This window comes from Gobius niger, assembly GCF_951799975.1.
Source record: "Gobius niger genome assembly, chromosome: 16".
Taxonomy (NCBI): Eukaryota; Metazoa; Chordata; class Actinopteri; order Gobiiformes; family Gobiidae; genus Gobius; species Gobius niger.
In genome coordinates this window covers 31,393,903-31,411,787 of record NC_136867.1, presented here as the reverse complement: position 1 = coordinate 31,411,787, position 17,885 = coordinate 31,393,903, and the positions used below count along the sequence as shown (strand labels likewise).

The following is a 17,885-nucleotide window of genomic DNA, read 5'->3' as shown; positions in this document are numbered from 1 at the left end:
GAACCTGCTCTCAAATGAGCAGATAGCGGTCCTGCTGCTGGGTTGTTGACCTCGGTCGCCCCCCCCTAGGTCTCCTGGTGTACTGGCCTGTCTCCTGGTATCTCCTCCATGCTCTGGACACTGCGCTGGGAGACACAGCAAACCTTCTTGCCACAGGACGAATGGACGTGCCATTTTGGATGAGCATCACTCCCTGAGCAGCTTCTGTGGGTTGTAGATGCTCCTCATGATGCCTCTAGTGGTGAGAACACTGGACAAATGCAAAAGTGTTCCAAAAATACAGAACAAAGGATGAAGACAGGGAGATGCTCTGTGGTTCCTCTTTTGGAGTGATCTTGCTAATTGCCTCTCATTTCCACCTGTGTCTGTTTAATTTCCACAACACCAAGTGAAACTGATTCACAATAAGCGTGGCTTCCTAACTGGACAGTCTGATATCCCAGAAATGTGACTGACTTGGAGTTACATTGTGTTTTTTGAGTGTGCCCTAAGTTTTTGTGAGCAGTGTATTTATATATATATATACAGAGCCTCTCGTAAGTATTCATACACCTTGAACTTTTGCACATTTTGTCATGTTTACAGCCCTAAACATAAAGATTTTATTTTGATTTTTTTACTGAACGTTCACACACAAGTAACAGACGACTGTGAGGTGAAAGCAAAATGATACATGATTCTGTTATTTATCCTAAAATGGAAAAGTGAAAAGTGGGGCGTGCATAAGTATCATACAGCATTTTCTGAGTGAATCATGTATCATTTTGCTTTCACTTCACAGTTGTCTGTTACTTGTGTGTGAACGTTCAGTAAAAAAATAAAATCTTATGTTTAGGGTTGTAAACATGACAAAATGTGCAAAAGTTTAAGGTGTATGAATACTTTCGAGAGGCTCTGTATTTATATATATATATATAAATAAAAATAAAATAAAAAACTCTTCCTCCCCCTCCGCGGGCGGTCTCTTCCTCCTCCTGCAGTTATGTTCTTACACCTGCAGTTATGTTCTTACACCTGCAGTTATGTTCTTACACCTGCAGTTATGTTCTTACACCTGCAGTTATGTTCTTACACCTGCAGTTATGTTCTTACACCTGCAGTTATGTTCTTACACCTGCAGTTATGTTCTTACACCTGGGCTCTTGTCTGGTGTGGTAGATCTGGGCCTCTATTGCTCTGGAGCTCGAGGCTCCTGTGCAGCCATGATGAGCCTCTGTGCTGTCCTTTAGGAGGACCACTTCAGTTATGTTTGGGTGGTACCTGCCGTGTAGGGGCCACTTCAGTTATGTTTGGGTGGTACCTGCCGTGTAGGGGCTTGTCCTTGATGTACTTATGGATCTTGGATGTTTCATCCTGGATAGTGGCTCTCACACTCACTAGTCCTCGGCCTCCTTCCTTACGGCGAGCGTACAGTCTCAGGGTGCTGGATTTGGGGTGGACCCTCCTTCCTTACGGCGAGCGTACAGTCTCAGGGTGCTGGATTTGGGGTGAACCCTCCTTCCTTACGGCGAGCGTACAGTCTCAGGGTGCTGGGTTTGGGGTGAACCCTCCTTCCTTACGGCGAGCGTACAGTCTCAGGGTGCTGGGTTTGGGGTGAACCCTCCTTCCTTACGGCGAGCGTACAGTCTCAGGGTGCTGGATTTGGGGTGGACCCTCCTTCCTTACGGCGAGCGTACAGTCTCAGGTGCTGGATTTGGGGTGGACCCTCCTTCCTTACGGCGAGCGTACAGTCTCAGAGTGCTGGATTTGGGGTGGACCCTCCTTCCTTACGGCGAGCGTACAGTCTCAGAGTGCTGGATTTGGGGTGAACCCTCCTTCCTTACGGCGAGCGTACAGTCTCAGGGTGCTGGATTTGGGGTGGACCCTCCTTCCTTACGGCGAGCGTACAGTCTCAGAGTGCTGGATTTGGGGTGGACCCTCCTTCCTTACGGCGAGCGTACAGTCTCAGGGTGCTGGATTTGGGGTGAACCCTCCTTCCTTACGGCGAGCGTACAGTCTCAGGGTGCTGGATTTGGGGTGGACCCTCCTTCCTTACGGCGAGCGTACAGTCTCAGGGTGCTGGATTTGGGGTGGACCCTCCTTCCTTACGGCGAGCGTACAGTCTCAGGGTGCTGGATTTGGGGTGGACCCTCCGTGCATGGTTAGGAGCTTTCGCGTCTTAACATCTGTGGTCTGTATCTCATCCTTTGGCAGCTTATTATTCCTGCAGGGCATCTGATTACTGGCAGGGCGGAGGGACTTGTTTCTTAAGCTTGGTTTTCCACAGCCTCCTCGAGTTTGCAATGAAGGCTCTTAGAGTCCTGTTGATGTTGTAGAGCTCCAGGCATTCAATGATCCAAGTATGTGGCATTGAGTCGTAGCTTTCTTGTAATCAATCCAGGCAGTGCTCAGGTTAGTGTGTCGGGTTCTGCAGTCTCGAGCGACTGTTCTGTCGACCAGGAGCTGGTGTTTGGCACCTCTGGTATCTTTACCGATTCCCTTCTGAGCTGTGCTCATGTATTGATCCATGTGCTTACTTATCTTAGCCGCTATGGTGCCGGACATGAGCTTCCACGTTGTGGAGAGGCAGGTTATTGGCCGATAGTTGGATGGGACTGTACCCTTTGAGGGATCCTTCAGGATCAGGATTGTGCGCCCTTCGGTTAACCATTCAGGGTGATTCCCATCCCTCAGCAGCTGATTCATTTGTGCTGCCAAGCGCTCATGGAGACGTGAGTTTCTTAGGCCAGTAGGCGTGTATCATGTCAGTAGGCGTGTATCATGTCAGTAGGCGTGTATCATGTCAGTAGGCGTGTATCATGTCAGTAGGCGTGTATCATGTCAGTAGGCGTGTATCATGTCAGTAGGCGTGTATCATGTCAGTAGGCGTGTATCATGTCAGTAGTATATATATATATATATATTTCGTCAAATATCGTCAAATATATATATTTGACGAAATATATATATAATCATATATACATTTTTTTTTTTTTTTGAAAAAATGAAAAAAAAATTTTTGTGATTAATTTTTTTTGTGTTACATCACATTGGCATTTTGCACTTTTTGGCATGTGTTACACTTTCTTTTTAAAAATAAAATTTGAAGAAATATAAATTTGTACTTTTTTTTCCACCACAAATAATCTCGGGGGAGAATTTTCTTTTGTCACTTTTTTGTCGCTGTTCGGTCGTTTTAATCCTTGTTTCCATTTTTCAGCCGCTTTAGATTTGGGTAAAGCCAAAGTGTGTGACCTCATGTTCATACCCCCGTCCTGTTTATATTTGTGTTTGTCCCAGTTACAGTTACATAAGAACGACTCGGCTGCAATGTTCAGAATGTGTCCCCCCTCAAGCCCCCCCCCCCTCAAGCCCCCCCCCCCCCTCAAGCCCCCCCCGGGGGAGGGGTCTATAAAAGGCCTCGGGGAGCAGAGCCCGGAGTTTGGCCGAAACAAGTCAGAGACAAAACAACAACAGATCCTGAACTCAGAGATCCTGAAGAGGAGAAACCAGGAGGAGAAACCAGGAGGAGAAACCAGGAGGAGAAACCAGGAGGAGAAACCAGGAGGAGAAACCAGGAGAAACCAGGAGGAGAAACCAGGAGAAACCAGGAGGAGAAACCAGGAGGAGAAACCAGGAGGAGAAACCAGGAGGAGAAACCAGGAGGAGAAACCAGGAGGAGAAACCAGGAGGAGAAACCAGGACCAGGACCAGCACCAGGACCTGAGCCCAGACTGAAGGAGCTCCTGCTGTTCCCTTCTCCACAGTTTCCTTTTGTTTAGAGCGCCGTCAGTGACTCCTCCCCCTGTCCGTGACTCCTCCCCCTGTCCGTGACTCCTCCCCCTGTCCGTGACTCCTCCCCCTGTCCGTGACTCCTCCCCCTGTCCGTGACTCCTCCCCCTGTCCGTGACTCCTCCCCCTGTCCGTGACTCCTCCCCCTGTCCGTGACTCCTCCCCCTGTCCGTGATGCTCCTCTCCCCTCCGCCCCCTCCCCCCCCGCGCCTCCTCCTCCCTCCGCCCTCCCTCCTGCGGGAGGCGGAGCGTGGCGTGTTTGCGTTCTACTGCCTGGTGCGCAGTGGCGCCCCCGTGTGGCGGCTGGAGGAGGCGCGGGAGCAGGAGGCGCAGGTGTGGGACGGGGGGCGGGGTCAGTTCTGGCCCCTCCCCCCGGCTCAGGCGCTGATTTACGCGCTGGTGCACGACCGTACGGATTACGTGGTCGCTCTGCTGCGGCGCCACGGCCTCGCCGCGCTCAGCCCCGCCCCCTGCTCCTTCTGCACGCGCTCAGTCGGACCCGTGCACGTCAGGCTCGCCGTGAGGTACGACCGCCAGGGGGCGCTGCGGGTCATCCTGAGGACGCTACAGGTGAGACTCCGCCCACTGTCGTATAGACTCCGCTCACTGTGGTATAGACTCCGCCCACTGTCGTATAGACTCCGCCCACTGTGGTATAGACTCCGCCCACTGTGGTATAGACTCCGCCCACTGTCGTATAGACTCCGCCCACTGTCGTATAGACTCCGCCCACTGTCGTATAGACTCCGCTCACTGTGGTATAGACTCCGCCCACTGTGGTATAGACTCCGCCCACTGTGGTATAGACTCCGCCCACTGTGGTATAGACTCCGCCCACTGTGGTATAGACTCCGCCCACTGTCGTATAGACTCCGCTCACTGTCGTATAGACTCCGCTCACTGTGGTATAGACTCCGCCCACTGTGGTATAGACTCCGCCCACTGTGGTATAGACTCCGCTCACTGTGGTATAGACTCCGCCCACTGTCGTATAGACTCCGCCCACTGTCGTATAGACTCCGCTCACTGTGGTATAGACTCCGCCCACTGTGGTATAGACTCCGCCCACTGTGGTATAGACTCCGCCCACTGTCGTATAGACTCCGCCCACTGTCGTATAGACTCCGCCCACTGTGGTATAGACTCCGCCCACTGTCGTATAGACTCCGCCCACTGTGGTATAGACTCCGCCCACTGTCGTATAGACTCCGCTCACTGTCGTATAGACTCCGCCCACTGTCGTATAGACTCCGCCCACTGTCGTATAGACTCCGCCCACTGTGGTATAGACTCCGCCCACTGTGGTATAGACTCCGCCCACTGTCGTATAGACTCCGCTCACTGTGGTATAGACTCCGCCCACTGTCGTATAGACTCCGCTCACTGTGGTATAGACTCCGCCCACTGTCGTATAGACTCCGCTCACTGTGGTATAGACTCCGCCCACTGTGGTATAGACTCCGCCCACTGTGGTATAGACTCCGCCCACTGTGGTATAGACTCCGCCCACTGTGGTATAGACTCCGCCCACTGTCGTATAGACTCCGCCCACTGTCGTATAGACTCCGCCCACTGTGGTATAGACTCCGCCCACTGTGGTATAGACTCCGCTCACTGTCTTATAGACTCCGCCCACTGTCGTATAGACTCCGCCCACTGTGGTATAGACTCCGCCCACTGTGGTATAGACTCCGCCCACTGTTGTATAGACTCCGCCCACTGTCGTATAGACTCCGCCCACTGTCGTATAGACTCCGCCCACTGTCGTATAGACTCCGCCCACTGTCGTATAGACTCCGCTCACTGTCGTATAGACTCCGCCCACTGTGGTATAGACTCCGCCCACTGTGGTATAGACTCCGCTCACTGTCGTATAGACTCCGCCCACTGTGGTATAGACTCCGCCCACTGTGGTATAGACTCCGCCCACTGTGGTATAGACTCCGCTCACTGTCGTATAGACTCCGCCCACTGTGGTATAGACTCCGCCCACTGTGGTATAGACTCAGCTCACTGTGGTATAGACTCCGCCCACTGTCGTATAGACTCCGCCCACTGTCGTATAGACTCCGCTCACTGTCGTATAGACTCCGCCCACTGTCGTATAGACTCCGCCCACTGTCTCACTCTCCTCACTGACACACAGGGCCTCTGGAAACAGATGATCATACAGATGTGTTAGTACTTTGAACCCCTTTGTCTTTTGGGATCTGACTCTACAAGATTAGCACATGTAGAGACTGACATTTTAGCCCATTCCTCTTTACAAAACAACTCCAGCTCTGTCACATTAGGAGAAGAGCGTTTGTGAACAGCAGTTTTCAGGTCTTTCCACAGATTTTCAGTAGGATTCAGGTCAGGACTTTGACTGGGCCATTCTAACACATTAACCCTTAACTCCCACCTGAGCCGAGCACATTTTCTCCAGTTTGGCTTTACCCCAATCCAAAAGCTTCTGGAAAAAAGGTGTGAAAATAGCAACAAAAAAATGATGGAAAAAAAATCTGATGAAGTGAGGAAAAAGTTAAAGTTAAGAGGTTAATAAGTTTGTTTTTGTAGATTTATCTTTGTGTTTCGGGTCATTGTCCTGCTGAAGGTGAATCTCCGCCCCAGCCTCAGTTCTCTTGTGACTCCAGCAGGTTTTCCTCCAAATTGTCTCTGTATTTGGCTCCATCCATCTTCACAACTATTCTTACAGTCTCCCCAGTCCCCGCTGAGGAAAAGCAGCCCCACAGCATGATGCTCCCCCCCGTATATCTGACACTGGGGATGGTGCACTCAGGACCATGAGCAGTGTCAGGTTTGCTCCACACATAACGTAAAGCTCCTCCTTCCACATGGAGCTGTGTCCTCCATGTGGGATTTCTTATGTTCTCCTTTCTTCTTCCACTCGTCCATGAAGGCCAGATTTGTGTAGAACTTTAAACTTCTCCACAGCTTTATCCCTGACCTCTCTGGTGCTCCTGGACCTTCATGATGTTGTTTAGTGACCACAGCTCTGAGAGTAGATCACACACATGTGTATTAGTACTTTCCAGAGGTACTGTTTGTACAACTGACTCGCTGAGCCCTCCCTCTGACCCCTCTCTCTGATTGGCTCTCTCTCTCTGACCCCTCTCTCTGATTGGCTCTCTCCCTCTGACCCCTCCCTCTGATTGGCTCTCTCTCTCTGACCCCTCTCTCTGATTGGCTCTCTCTCTCTGACCCCTCTCTCTGATTGGCTCTCTCTCTCTGACCCCTCTCTCTGATTGGCTCTCTCTCTCTGACCCCTCTCTCTGATTGGCTCTCTCTCTCTGACCCCTCTCTCTGATTGGCTCTCTCTCTGACCCCTCTCTCTGATTGGCTCTCTCCCTCTGACCCCTCTCTCTGATTGGCTCTCTCTCTCTGACCCCTCTCTCTGATTGGCTCTCTCTCTCTGACCCCTCTCTCTGATTGGCTCTCTCTCTGACCCCTCCCTCTGATTGGCTCTCTCTCTGACCCCTCTCTCTGATTGGCTCTCTCTCTGACCCCTCTCTCTGATTGGCTCTCTCTCTCTGACCCCTCTCTCTGATTGGCTCTCTCTCTGACCCCTCTCTCTGATTGGCTCTCTCTCTGACCCCTCTCTCTGATTGGCTCTCTCTCTGACCCCTCTCTCTGATTGGCTCTCTCTCTGACCCCTCTCTCTGATTGGCTCTCTCCCTCTGACCCCTCCCTCTGATTGGCTCTCTCTCTGACCCCTCTCTCTGATTGGCTCTCTCCCTCTGACCCCTCCCTCTGATTGGCTCTCTCTCTGACCCCTCTCTCTGATTGGCCTTCTCTCTGACCCCTCTCTCTGATTGGCTCTCTCCCTCTGACCCCTCCCTCTGATTGGCTCTCTCTCTGACCCCTCCCTCTGATTGGCTCTCTCTCTCTGACCCCTCTCTCTGATTGGCCTTCTCTCTGACCCCTCTCTCTGATTGGCTCTCTCTCTGACCCCTCTCTCTGATTGGCTCTCTCTCTGACCCCTCTCTCTGATTGGCTCTCTCTCTCTGACCCCTCTCTCTGATTGGCTCTCTCTCTCTGACCCCTCCCTCTGATTGGCCTTCTCTCTGACCCCTCCCTCTGATTGGCTCTCTCTCTGACCCCTCTCTCTGATTGGCCTTCTCTCTGACCCCTCCCTCTGATTGGCTCTCTCTCTGACCCCTCTCTCTGATTGGCCTTCTCTCTGACCCCTCTCTCTGATTGGCTCTCTCTCTGACCCCTCTCTCTGATTGGCCTTCTCTCTGACCCCTCTCTCTGATTGGCTCTCTCTCTGATTGGCTCTCTCCCTCTGACCCCTCTCTCTGATTGGCTCTCTCTCTGACCCCTCTCTCTGATTGGCTCTCTCTCTGACCCCTCTCTCTGATTGGCTCTCTCCCTCTGACCCCTCCCTCTGATTGGCTCTCTCTCTCTGACCCCTCTCTCTGATTGGCTCTCTCTCTCTGACCCCTCTCTCTGATTGGCTCTCTCCCTCTGACCCCTCCCTCTGATTGGCTCTCTCTCTCTGACCCCTCTCTCTGATTGGCTCTCTCTGATTGGCTCTCTCCCTCTGACCCCTCTCTCTGATTGGCTCTCTCTCTGACCCCTCTCTCTGATTGGCTCTCTCTCTGACCCCTCTCTCTGATTGGCTCTCTCCCTCTGACCCCTCCCTCTGATTGGCTCTCTCTCTCTGACCCCTCTCTCTGATTGGCTCTCTCCCTCTGACCCCTCTCTCTGATTGGCTCTCTCTCTCTGACCCCTCCCTCTGATTGGCTCTCTCTGATTGGCTCTCTCTGACCCCTCTCTCTGATTGGCTCTCTCTCTCTGACCCCTCTCTCTGATTGGCTCTCTCTAATTGGCTCTCTCTCTGACCCCTCCCTCTGACCCCTCCCTCTGATTGGCTCTCTCTCTCTGACCCCTCCCTCTGACCCCTCTCTCTGATTGGCTCTCTCTCTCTGACCCCTCTCTCTGATTGGCTCCCTCTGATTGGCTCTCTCTCTGATTGGCTCTCTCTCTCTGACCCCTCCCTCTGATTGGCTCTCTCTGATTGGCTCTCTCTCTGACCCCTCCCTGTGATTGGCTCTCTCTCTCTGACCCCTCCCTCTGATTGGCTCTCTCTCTGACCCCTCTCTCTGATTGGCTCTCTCTCTGACCCCTCCCTCTGATTGTCTCCCTCTCTCTGACCCCTCCCTGTGATTGGCTCTCTCTCTCTGACCCCTCCCTCTGATTGGCTCTCTCTCTCTGACCCCTCCCTCTGATTGGCTCTCTCTCTGATTGGCTCTCTCTCTGACCCCTCCCTCTGATTGGCTCTCTCTCTGATTGGCTCTCTCTCTGACCCCTCTCTCTGATTGTCTCTCTCTCTCTGACCCCTCCCTCTGATTGGCTCTCTCTGATTGGCTCTCCCTCTGACCCCTCTCTCTGATTGGCTCTCTCTCTCTGACCCCTCTCTCTGATTGGCTCTCTCTCTGACCCCTCCCTCTGATTGGCTCTCTCTCTCTGACCCCTCTCTCTGATTGGCTCTCCCACAGGCCTCCCTGACCCCGGCGGCCTTGGCGTTTCACCTGGATGCCCTCCCTCAGTGCGCTCACTCGGACGGCGTGGAGGCGGCCGTGGCTTTGGCGGTGGCTCTCAGTCGCCCGCGCTGTCTCCTGATGCTGCTGGCATCTGGCGCCACGGCGACTGGGCTGGAGGCGGGGCTACGGAGGCTGGAGGCGGGGCTACGGAGGCTGGAGGCGGGGCCAGAGCAGGAAGCGCTCAGGTGAGTCGCAGAGTTCACAAAGCACCAGTCTGTATCTCACTACAATGATGTCACACTACAATGATATCTCACTACAATGATATCTCACTACAATGATATCTCACTACAATGATATTACAATGATGTCACACTACAATGATATCTCACTACAATGATATCTCACTACAATGATATCTCACTACAATGATATCTCACTACAATGATATCTCACTACAATGATATCTCACTACAATGATATCTCACTACAATGATATCTCACTACAATGATATCACACTACAATGATATCTCACTACAATGATATCACACTACAATGATGTCACACTACAATGATATCTCACTACAATGATATCTCACTACAATGATATCTCACTACAATGATATCTCACTACAATGATATCACACTACAATGATATCTCACTACAATGATATCTCACTACAATGATATCTCACTACAATGATATCTCACTACAATGATATCTCACTACAATGATATCACACTACAATGATATCTCACTACAATGATATCTCACTACAATGATATCTCACTACAATGATATCTCACTACAATGATATCTCACTACAATGATATTACAATGATGTCACACTACAATGATATCTCACTACAATGATATCTCACTACAATGATATCTCACTACAATGATATCTCACTACAATGATATCTCACTACAATGATATCTCACTACAATGATATCTCACTACAATGATATCTCACTACAATGATATCACACTACAATGATATCTCACTACAATGATATCACACTACAATGATGTCACACTACAATGATATCTCACTACAATGATATCTCACTACAATGATATCTCACTACAATGATATCTCACTACAATGATATCACACTACAATGATATCTCACTACAATGATGTCACACTACAATGATATCTCACTACAATGATATCTCACTACAATGATATCTCACTACAATGATATCTCACTACAATGATATCTCACTACAATGATATCTCACTACAATGATGTCTCACTACAATGATGTCACACTACAATGATATCTCACTACAATGATGTCACACTACAATGACATTACATGACAATGATGTCACACTACAATGATATCTCACTACAATGATATCTCACTACAATGATATCTCACTACAATGATATCTCACTACAATGATATCTCACTACAATGATATCTCACTACAATGATGTCACACTACAATGATATCTCACTACAATGATGTCACACTACAATGATGTCACACTACAATGATATCTCACTACAATGATGTCACACTACAATGATGTCACACTACAATGATATCTCACTACAATGATATCTCACTACAATGATATCTCACTACAATGATATCTCACTACAATGATATCTCACTACAATGATATCTCACTACAATGATGTCACACTACAATGATGTCACACTACAATGATATCTCACTACAATGATATCTCACTACAATGATGTCACACTACAATGATGTCACACTACAATGATATCTCACTACAATGATATCTCACTACAATGATATCTCACTACAATGATATCTCACTACAATGATATCTCACTACAATGATATCTCACTACAATGATATCTCACTACAATGATATCTCACTACAATGATATCTCACTACAATGATATCTCACTACAATGATGTCACACTACAATGATATCTCACTACAATGATGTCACACTACAATGATGTCACACTACAATGATATCTCACTACAATGATATCTCACTACAATGATGTCACACTACAATGATATCTCACTACAATGATATCTCACTACAATGATATCTCACTACAATGATATCACACTACAATGATATCTCACTACAATGATGTCATACTACAATGATGTCACACTACAATGATATCTCACTACAATGATGTCTCACTACAATGATGTCATACTACAATGATGTCACACTACAATGATATCTCACTACAATGATATCTCACTACAATGATATCTCACTACAATGATATCTCACTACAATGATATCTCACTACAATGATATCTCACTACAATGATATCTCACTACAATGATATCTCACTACAATGATATCACACTACAATATCTCACTACAATGATATCTCACTACAATGATATCTCACTACAATGATATCTCACTACAATGATGTCTCACTACAATGATATCTCACTACAATATCTCACTACAATGATATCTCACTACAATGATGTCACACTACAATGATATCTCACTACAATGATATCTCACTACAATGATATCACACTACAATGATGTCACACTACAATGATATCTCACTACAATGATATCTCACTACAATGATGTCACACTACAATGATGTCTCACTACAATGATATCACACTACAATGATATCTCACTACAATGATGTCTCACTACAATGATATCTCACTACAATGATATCTCACTACAATGATATCTCACTACAATGATGTCATACTACAATGATGTCACACTACAATGATATCTCACTACAATGATGTCTCACTACAATGATGTCACACTACAATGATGTCACACTACAATGATGTCTCACTACAATGATGTCACACTACAATGATATCTCACTACAATGATGTCACACTACAATGATATCTCACTACAATGATATCACACTACAATGATATCACACTACAATGATATCACACTACAATGATATCTCACTACAATGATATCTCACTACAATGATATCTCACTACAATGATATCTCACTACAATGATATCTCACTACAATGATGTCACACTACAATGATGTCACACTACAATGATATCTCACTACAATGATGTCACACTACAATGATATCACACTACAATGATATCTCACTACAATGATATCTCACTACAATGATGTCACACTACAATGATATCTCACTACAATGATATCACACTACAATGATATCTCACTACAATGATGTCACACTACAATGATATCTCACTACAATGATATCTCACTACAATGATATCACACTACAATGATGTCACACTACAATGATATCTCACTACAATGATATCTCACTACAATGATATCTCACTACAATGATGTCTCACTACAATGATGTCACACTACAATGATATCTCACTACAATGATATCTCACTACAATGATATCACACTACAATGATATCACACTACAATGATATCTCACTACAATGATATCACACTACAATGATATCACACTACAATGATATCACACTACAATGATATCACACTACAATGATGTCACACTACAATGATATCTCACTACAATGATATCACACTACAATGATATCACACTACAATGATATCACACTACAATGATATCACACTACAATGATATCACACTACAATGATATCTCACTACAATGATATCTCACTACAATGATATCTCACTACAATGATATCTCACTACAATGATATCACACTACAATGATATCTCACTACAATGATGTCACACTACAATGATATCTCACTACAATGATGTCACACTACAATATCTCACTACAATGATATCTCACTACAATGATATCTCACTACAATGATATCTCACTACAATGATGTCACACTACAATGATGTCACACTACAATGATGTCTCACTACAATGATGTCACACTACAATGATGTCACACTACAATGATATCTCACTACAATGATATCTCACTACAATGATGTCACACTACAATGATATCTCACTACAATGATGTCACACTACAATGATGTCTCACTACAATGATATCTCACTACAATGATATCTCACTACAATGATGTCATACTACAATGATGTCACACTACAATGATATCTCACTACAATGATGTCTCACTACAATGATGTCATACTACAATGATGTCACACTACAATGATATCTCACTACAATGATATCTCACTACAATGATGTCACACTACAATGATATCTCACTACAATGATATCTCACTACAATGATATCTCACTACAATGATATCTCACTACAATGATATCTCACTACAATGATGTCACACTACAATGATATCTCACTACAATGATATCTCACTACAATGATATCTCACTACAATGATATCTCACTACAATGATATCTCACTACAATGATGTCACACTACAATGATGTCACACTACAATGATATCTCACTACAATGATATCTCACTACAATGATATCTCACTACAATGATGTCACACTACAATGATATCTCACTACAATGATGTCACACTACAATGATGTCTCACTACAATGATATCACACTACAATGATATCTCACTACAATGATGTCTCACTACAATGATATCTCACTACAATGATATCTCACTACAATGATATCACACTACAATGATATCTCACTACAATGATGTCACACTACAATGATGTCACACTACAATGATGTCACACTACAATGATATCTCACTACAATGATGTCACACTACAATGATGTCTCACTACAATGATGTCACACTACAATGATATCACACTACAATGATATCTCACTACAATGATATCTCACTACAATGATGTCACACTACAATGATATCTCACTACAATGATATCACACTACAATGATATCACACTACAATGATATCTCACTACAATGATGTCACACTACAATGATATCTCACTACAATGATATCTCACTACAATGATATCACACTACAATGATATCACACTACAATGATATCTCACTACAATGATATCTCACTACAATGATGTCACACTACAATGATATCTCACTACAATGATATCACACTACAATGATATCACACTACAATGATATCACACTACAATGATATCTCACTACAATGATATCTCACTACAATGATATCTCACTACAATGATATCTCACTACAATGATGTCACACTACAATGATATCTCACTACAATGATGTCACACTACAATGATATCTCACTACAATGATGTCACACTACAATGATATCTCACTACAATGATGTCACACTACAATGATATCTCACTACAATGATATCTCACTACAATGATATCTCACTACAATGATGTCACACTACAATGATATCTCACTACAATGATATCTCACTACAATGATGTCACACTACAATGATATCTCACTACAATGATGTCACACTACAATGATATCTCACTACAATGATATCTCACTACAATGATGTCACACTACAATGATATCTCACTACAATGATGTCACACTACAATGATATCTCACTACAATGATGTCACACTACAATGATATCTCACTACAATGATGTCACACTACAATGATATCACACTACAATGATATCTCACTACAATGATGTCACACTACAATGATATCTCACTACAATGATGTCACACTACAATATCTCACTACAATGATATCTCACTACAATGATATCTCACTACAATGATATCTCACTACAATGATATCTCACTACAATGATGTCTCACTACAATGATGTCTCACTACAATGATGTCTCACTACAATGATGTCTCACTACAATGATGTCTCACTACAATGATATCTCACTACAATGATGTCACACTACAATGATGTCACACTACAATGATGTCACACTACAATGATATCTCACTACAATGATGTCACACTACAATGATGTCACACTACAATGATGTCACACTACAATGATGTCACACTACAATGATATCTCACTACAATGATATCTCACTACAATGATGTCACACTACAATGATATCTCACTACAATGATGTCACACTACAATGATGTCACACTACAATGATATCTCACTACAATGATATCTCACTACAATGATGTCACACTACAATGATGTCACACTACAATGATGTCACACTACAATGATATCTCACTACAATGATATCTCACTACAATGATGTCACACTACAATGATATCTCACTACAATGATATCTCACTACAATGATGTCACACTACAATGATATCTCACTACAATGATATCTCACTACAATGATGTCACACTACAATGATATCTCACTACAATGATGTCTCACTACAATGATGTCTCACTACAATGATATCTCACTACAATGATATCTCACTACAATGATGTCTCACTACAATGATATCTCACTACAATGATATCTCACTACAATGATATCTCACTACAATGATATCTCACTACAATGATATCTCACTACAATGATGTCACACTACAATGATGTCACACTACAATGATGTCATACTACAATGATGTCTCACTACAATGATATCTCACTACAATGATATCTCACTACAATGATATCACACTACAATGATATCACACTACAATGATGTCTCACTACAATGATATCTCACTACAATGATGTCTCACTACAATGATGTCACACTACAATGATATCACACTACAATGATATCTCACTACAATGATGTCTCACTACAATGATATCACACTACAATGATATCTCACTACAATGATATCTCACTACAATGATATCTCACTACAATGATATCACACTACAATGATATCTCACTACAATGATATCTCACTACAATGATATCTCACTACAATGATATCACACTACAATGATATCTCACTACAATGATGTCACACTACAATGATATCACACTACAATGATATCTCACTACAATGATGTCTCACTACAATGATATCACACTACAATGATATCTCACTACAATGATATCTCACTACAATGATGTCACACTACAATGATATCACACTACAATGATATCTCACTACAATGATATCACACTACAATGATATCTCACTACAATGATATCACACTACAATGATATCTCACTACAATGATATCTCACTACAATGATGTCACACTACAATGATGACTAACCTCCTGTTGGTCTGTAAATGCAGTAAATTAGAATAACTGCTAATATGTAAATAACATGTAAATAACATGTAAATAACATGCAAATCACATGTAAATAACATGTAAATCACATGTAAATAACATGTAAATCACATGTAAATAACATGTAAATCATATGTAAATAACATGTAAATAACATGTAAATAACATGCAAATAACATGTAAATAACATGTAAATAACATGTAAATCATATGTAAATAACATGTAAATAACATGTAAATAACATGTAAATCACATGTAAATAACATGTAAATCATATGTAAATAACATGTAAATAACATGTAAATAACATGTAAATAACATGTAAATAACATGTAAATAACATGTAAATAACATGTAAATAACATGTAAATCACATGTAAATAACATGTAAATAACATGTAAATAACATGTAAATCACATGTAAATCACATGTAAATCACATGTAAATCACATTTAAATAATATGCAGCTTCTGTTTTTGTCTCAGGTGCGTCTACTTCCTGTTGCTGTTTGGACACGCCCCCTTGCCCCGCCCCCTGGACCCACAGATGCAGTGCATTTTGGGAACGCCGCTCTTCAACTGGCTGTCGGGCCAGGCCCCGCCCACTCTGTTCCTGCACGCGCTCAGAACGATCGCTCAGACGGCGCCGGACGCCATCGACAAACTGCCCCCGGTCATTATCCCCTGAGTACTGCAATACTGCAGTAGTACTACTGCAGTACTACTGCAATACTACTGCAGTACTACTGCAGTACTACTGCAATACTACTGCAATACTACTGCAATACTACTGCAATACTACTGCAATACTACTGCAATACTACTGCAATACTACTTCAGTAATACTACTATGATACTACTGTACTACTGCACATACTGTAAATACTACTGTGATACTTCACGGCTGAACTACCTCAGACGCCCCGAACGCTGTGGAGTGTTTTACTAAAGTAACTGCAGTAACTAAAGTACTTCCTCATGAGATAGCTCCGCCCCCTGCTGATCAGCTTAGAAGAAGCTCCTCCTCCTTCTCTGGTTAAGCTCCGCCCTCTCATCATGGAGGAAAAACTTGTTAAAGGAAATGTCGGAGAATCAGGAAGTGAGATTTAGAAATGTGTGAAATCTGTAAATAACTCTGTAAATAATGTAAATACTGAAGCAAATGTTCAATAAATGTTCAATAAATGTTTAATAAATGTTTAATAAATGTTCAATAAATGTTTAATAAATGTTTAAATAAATGTTCAATAAATGTTTAATAAATGTTTAATAAATGTTCAATAAATGTTTAATAAATGTTCAATAAATGTTCAATAAATGTTCAATAAATGTTTAAATAAATGTTTATCACAGTTGTTGTTTTGAGCCTCAGCGTTTTATAATAATGTAATGATTAAAACCGAGACAAAAACAAACATAGTTTTACTATAGTTTATATTACAGCAATTCCTCATGGGGGGTCGGGATCTCCTCATGGGGGGTCGGGATCTCCTCATGGGGGGTCGGGATCTCCTCATGGGGGGTCGGGATCTCCTCACGGGGGGGTCGGGATCTCCTCACGGGGGGTCTGGA

General features: G+C 44.0%; 1 protein-coding gene across 1 annotated transcript; it reads left to right on the top strand.

Moving 5' to 3' along the window:
* Window positions 1–3,945: 3,945 nt before the first annotated feature.
* Window positions 3,946–17,466, top strand: LOC306976185 (ankyrin repeat domain-containing protein 9-like; the record flags this gene model as incomplete). The annotated part of the gene is made up of 3 exons (XM_079574073.1): window positions 3,946–4,341; window positions 9,276–9,505; window positions 16,800–17,466. The coding sequence occupies 3 exons, from the start codon at window positions 3,946–3,948 to the stop codon at window positions 16,999–17,001; spliced, it is 828 nt and encodes a 275-aa protein (XP_079430199.1). The 3' UTR covers window positions 17,002–17,466.
* Window positions 17,467–17,885: the final 419 nt, after the last annotated feature.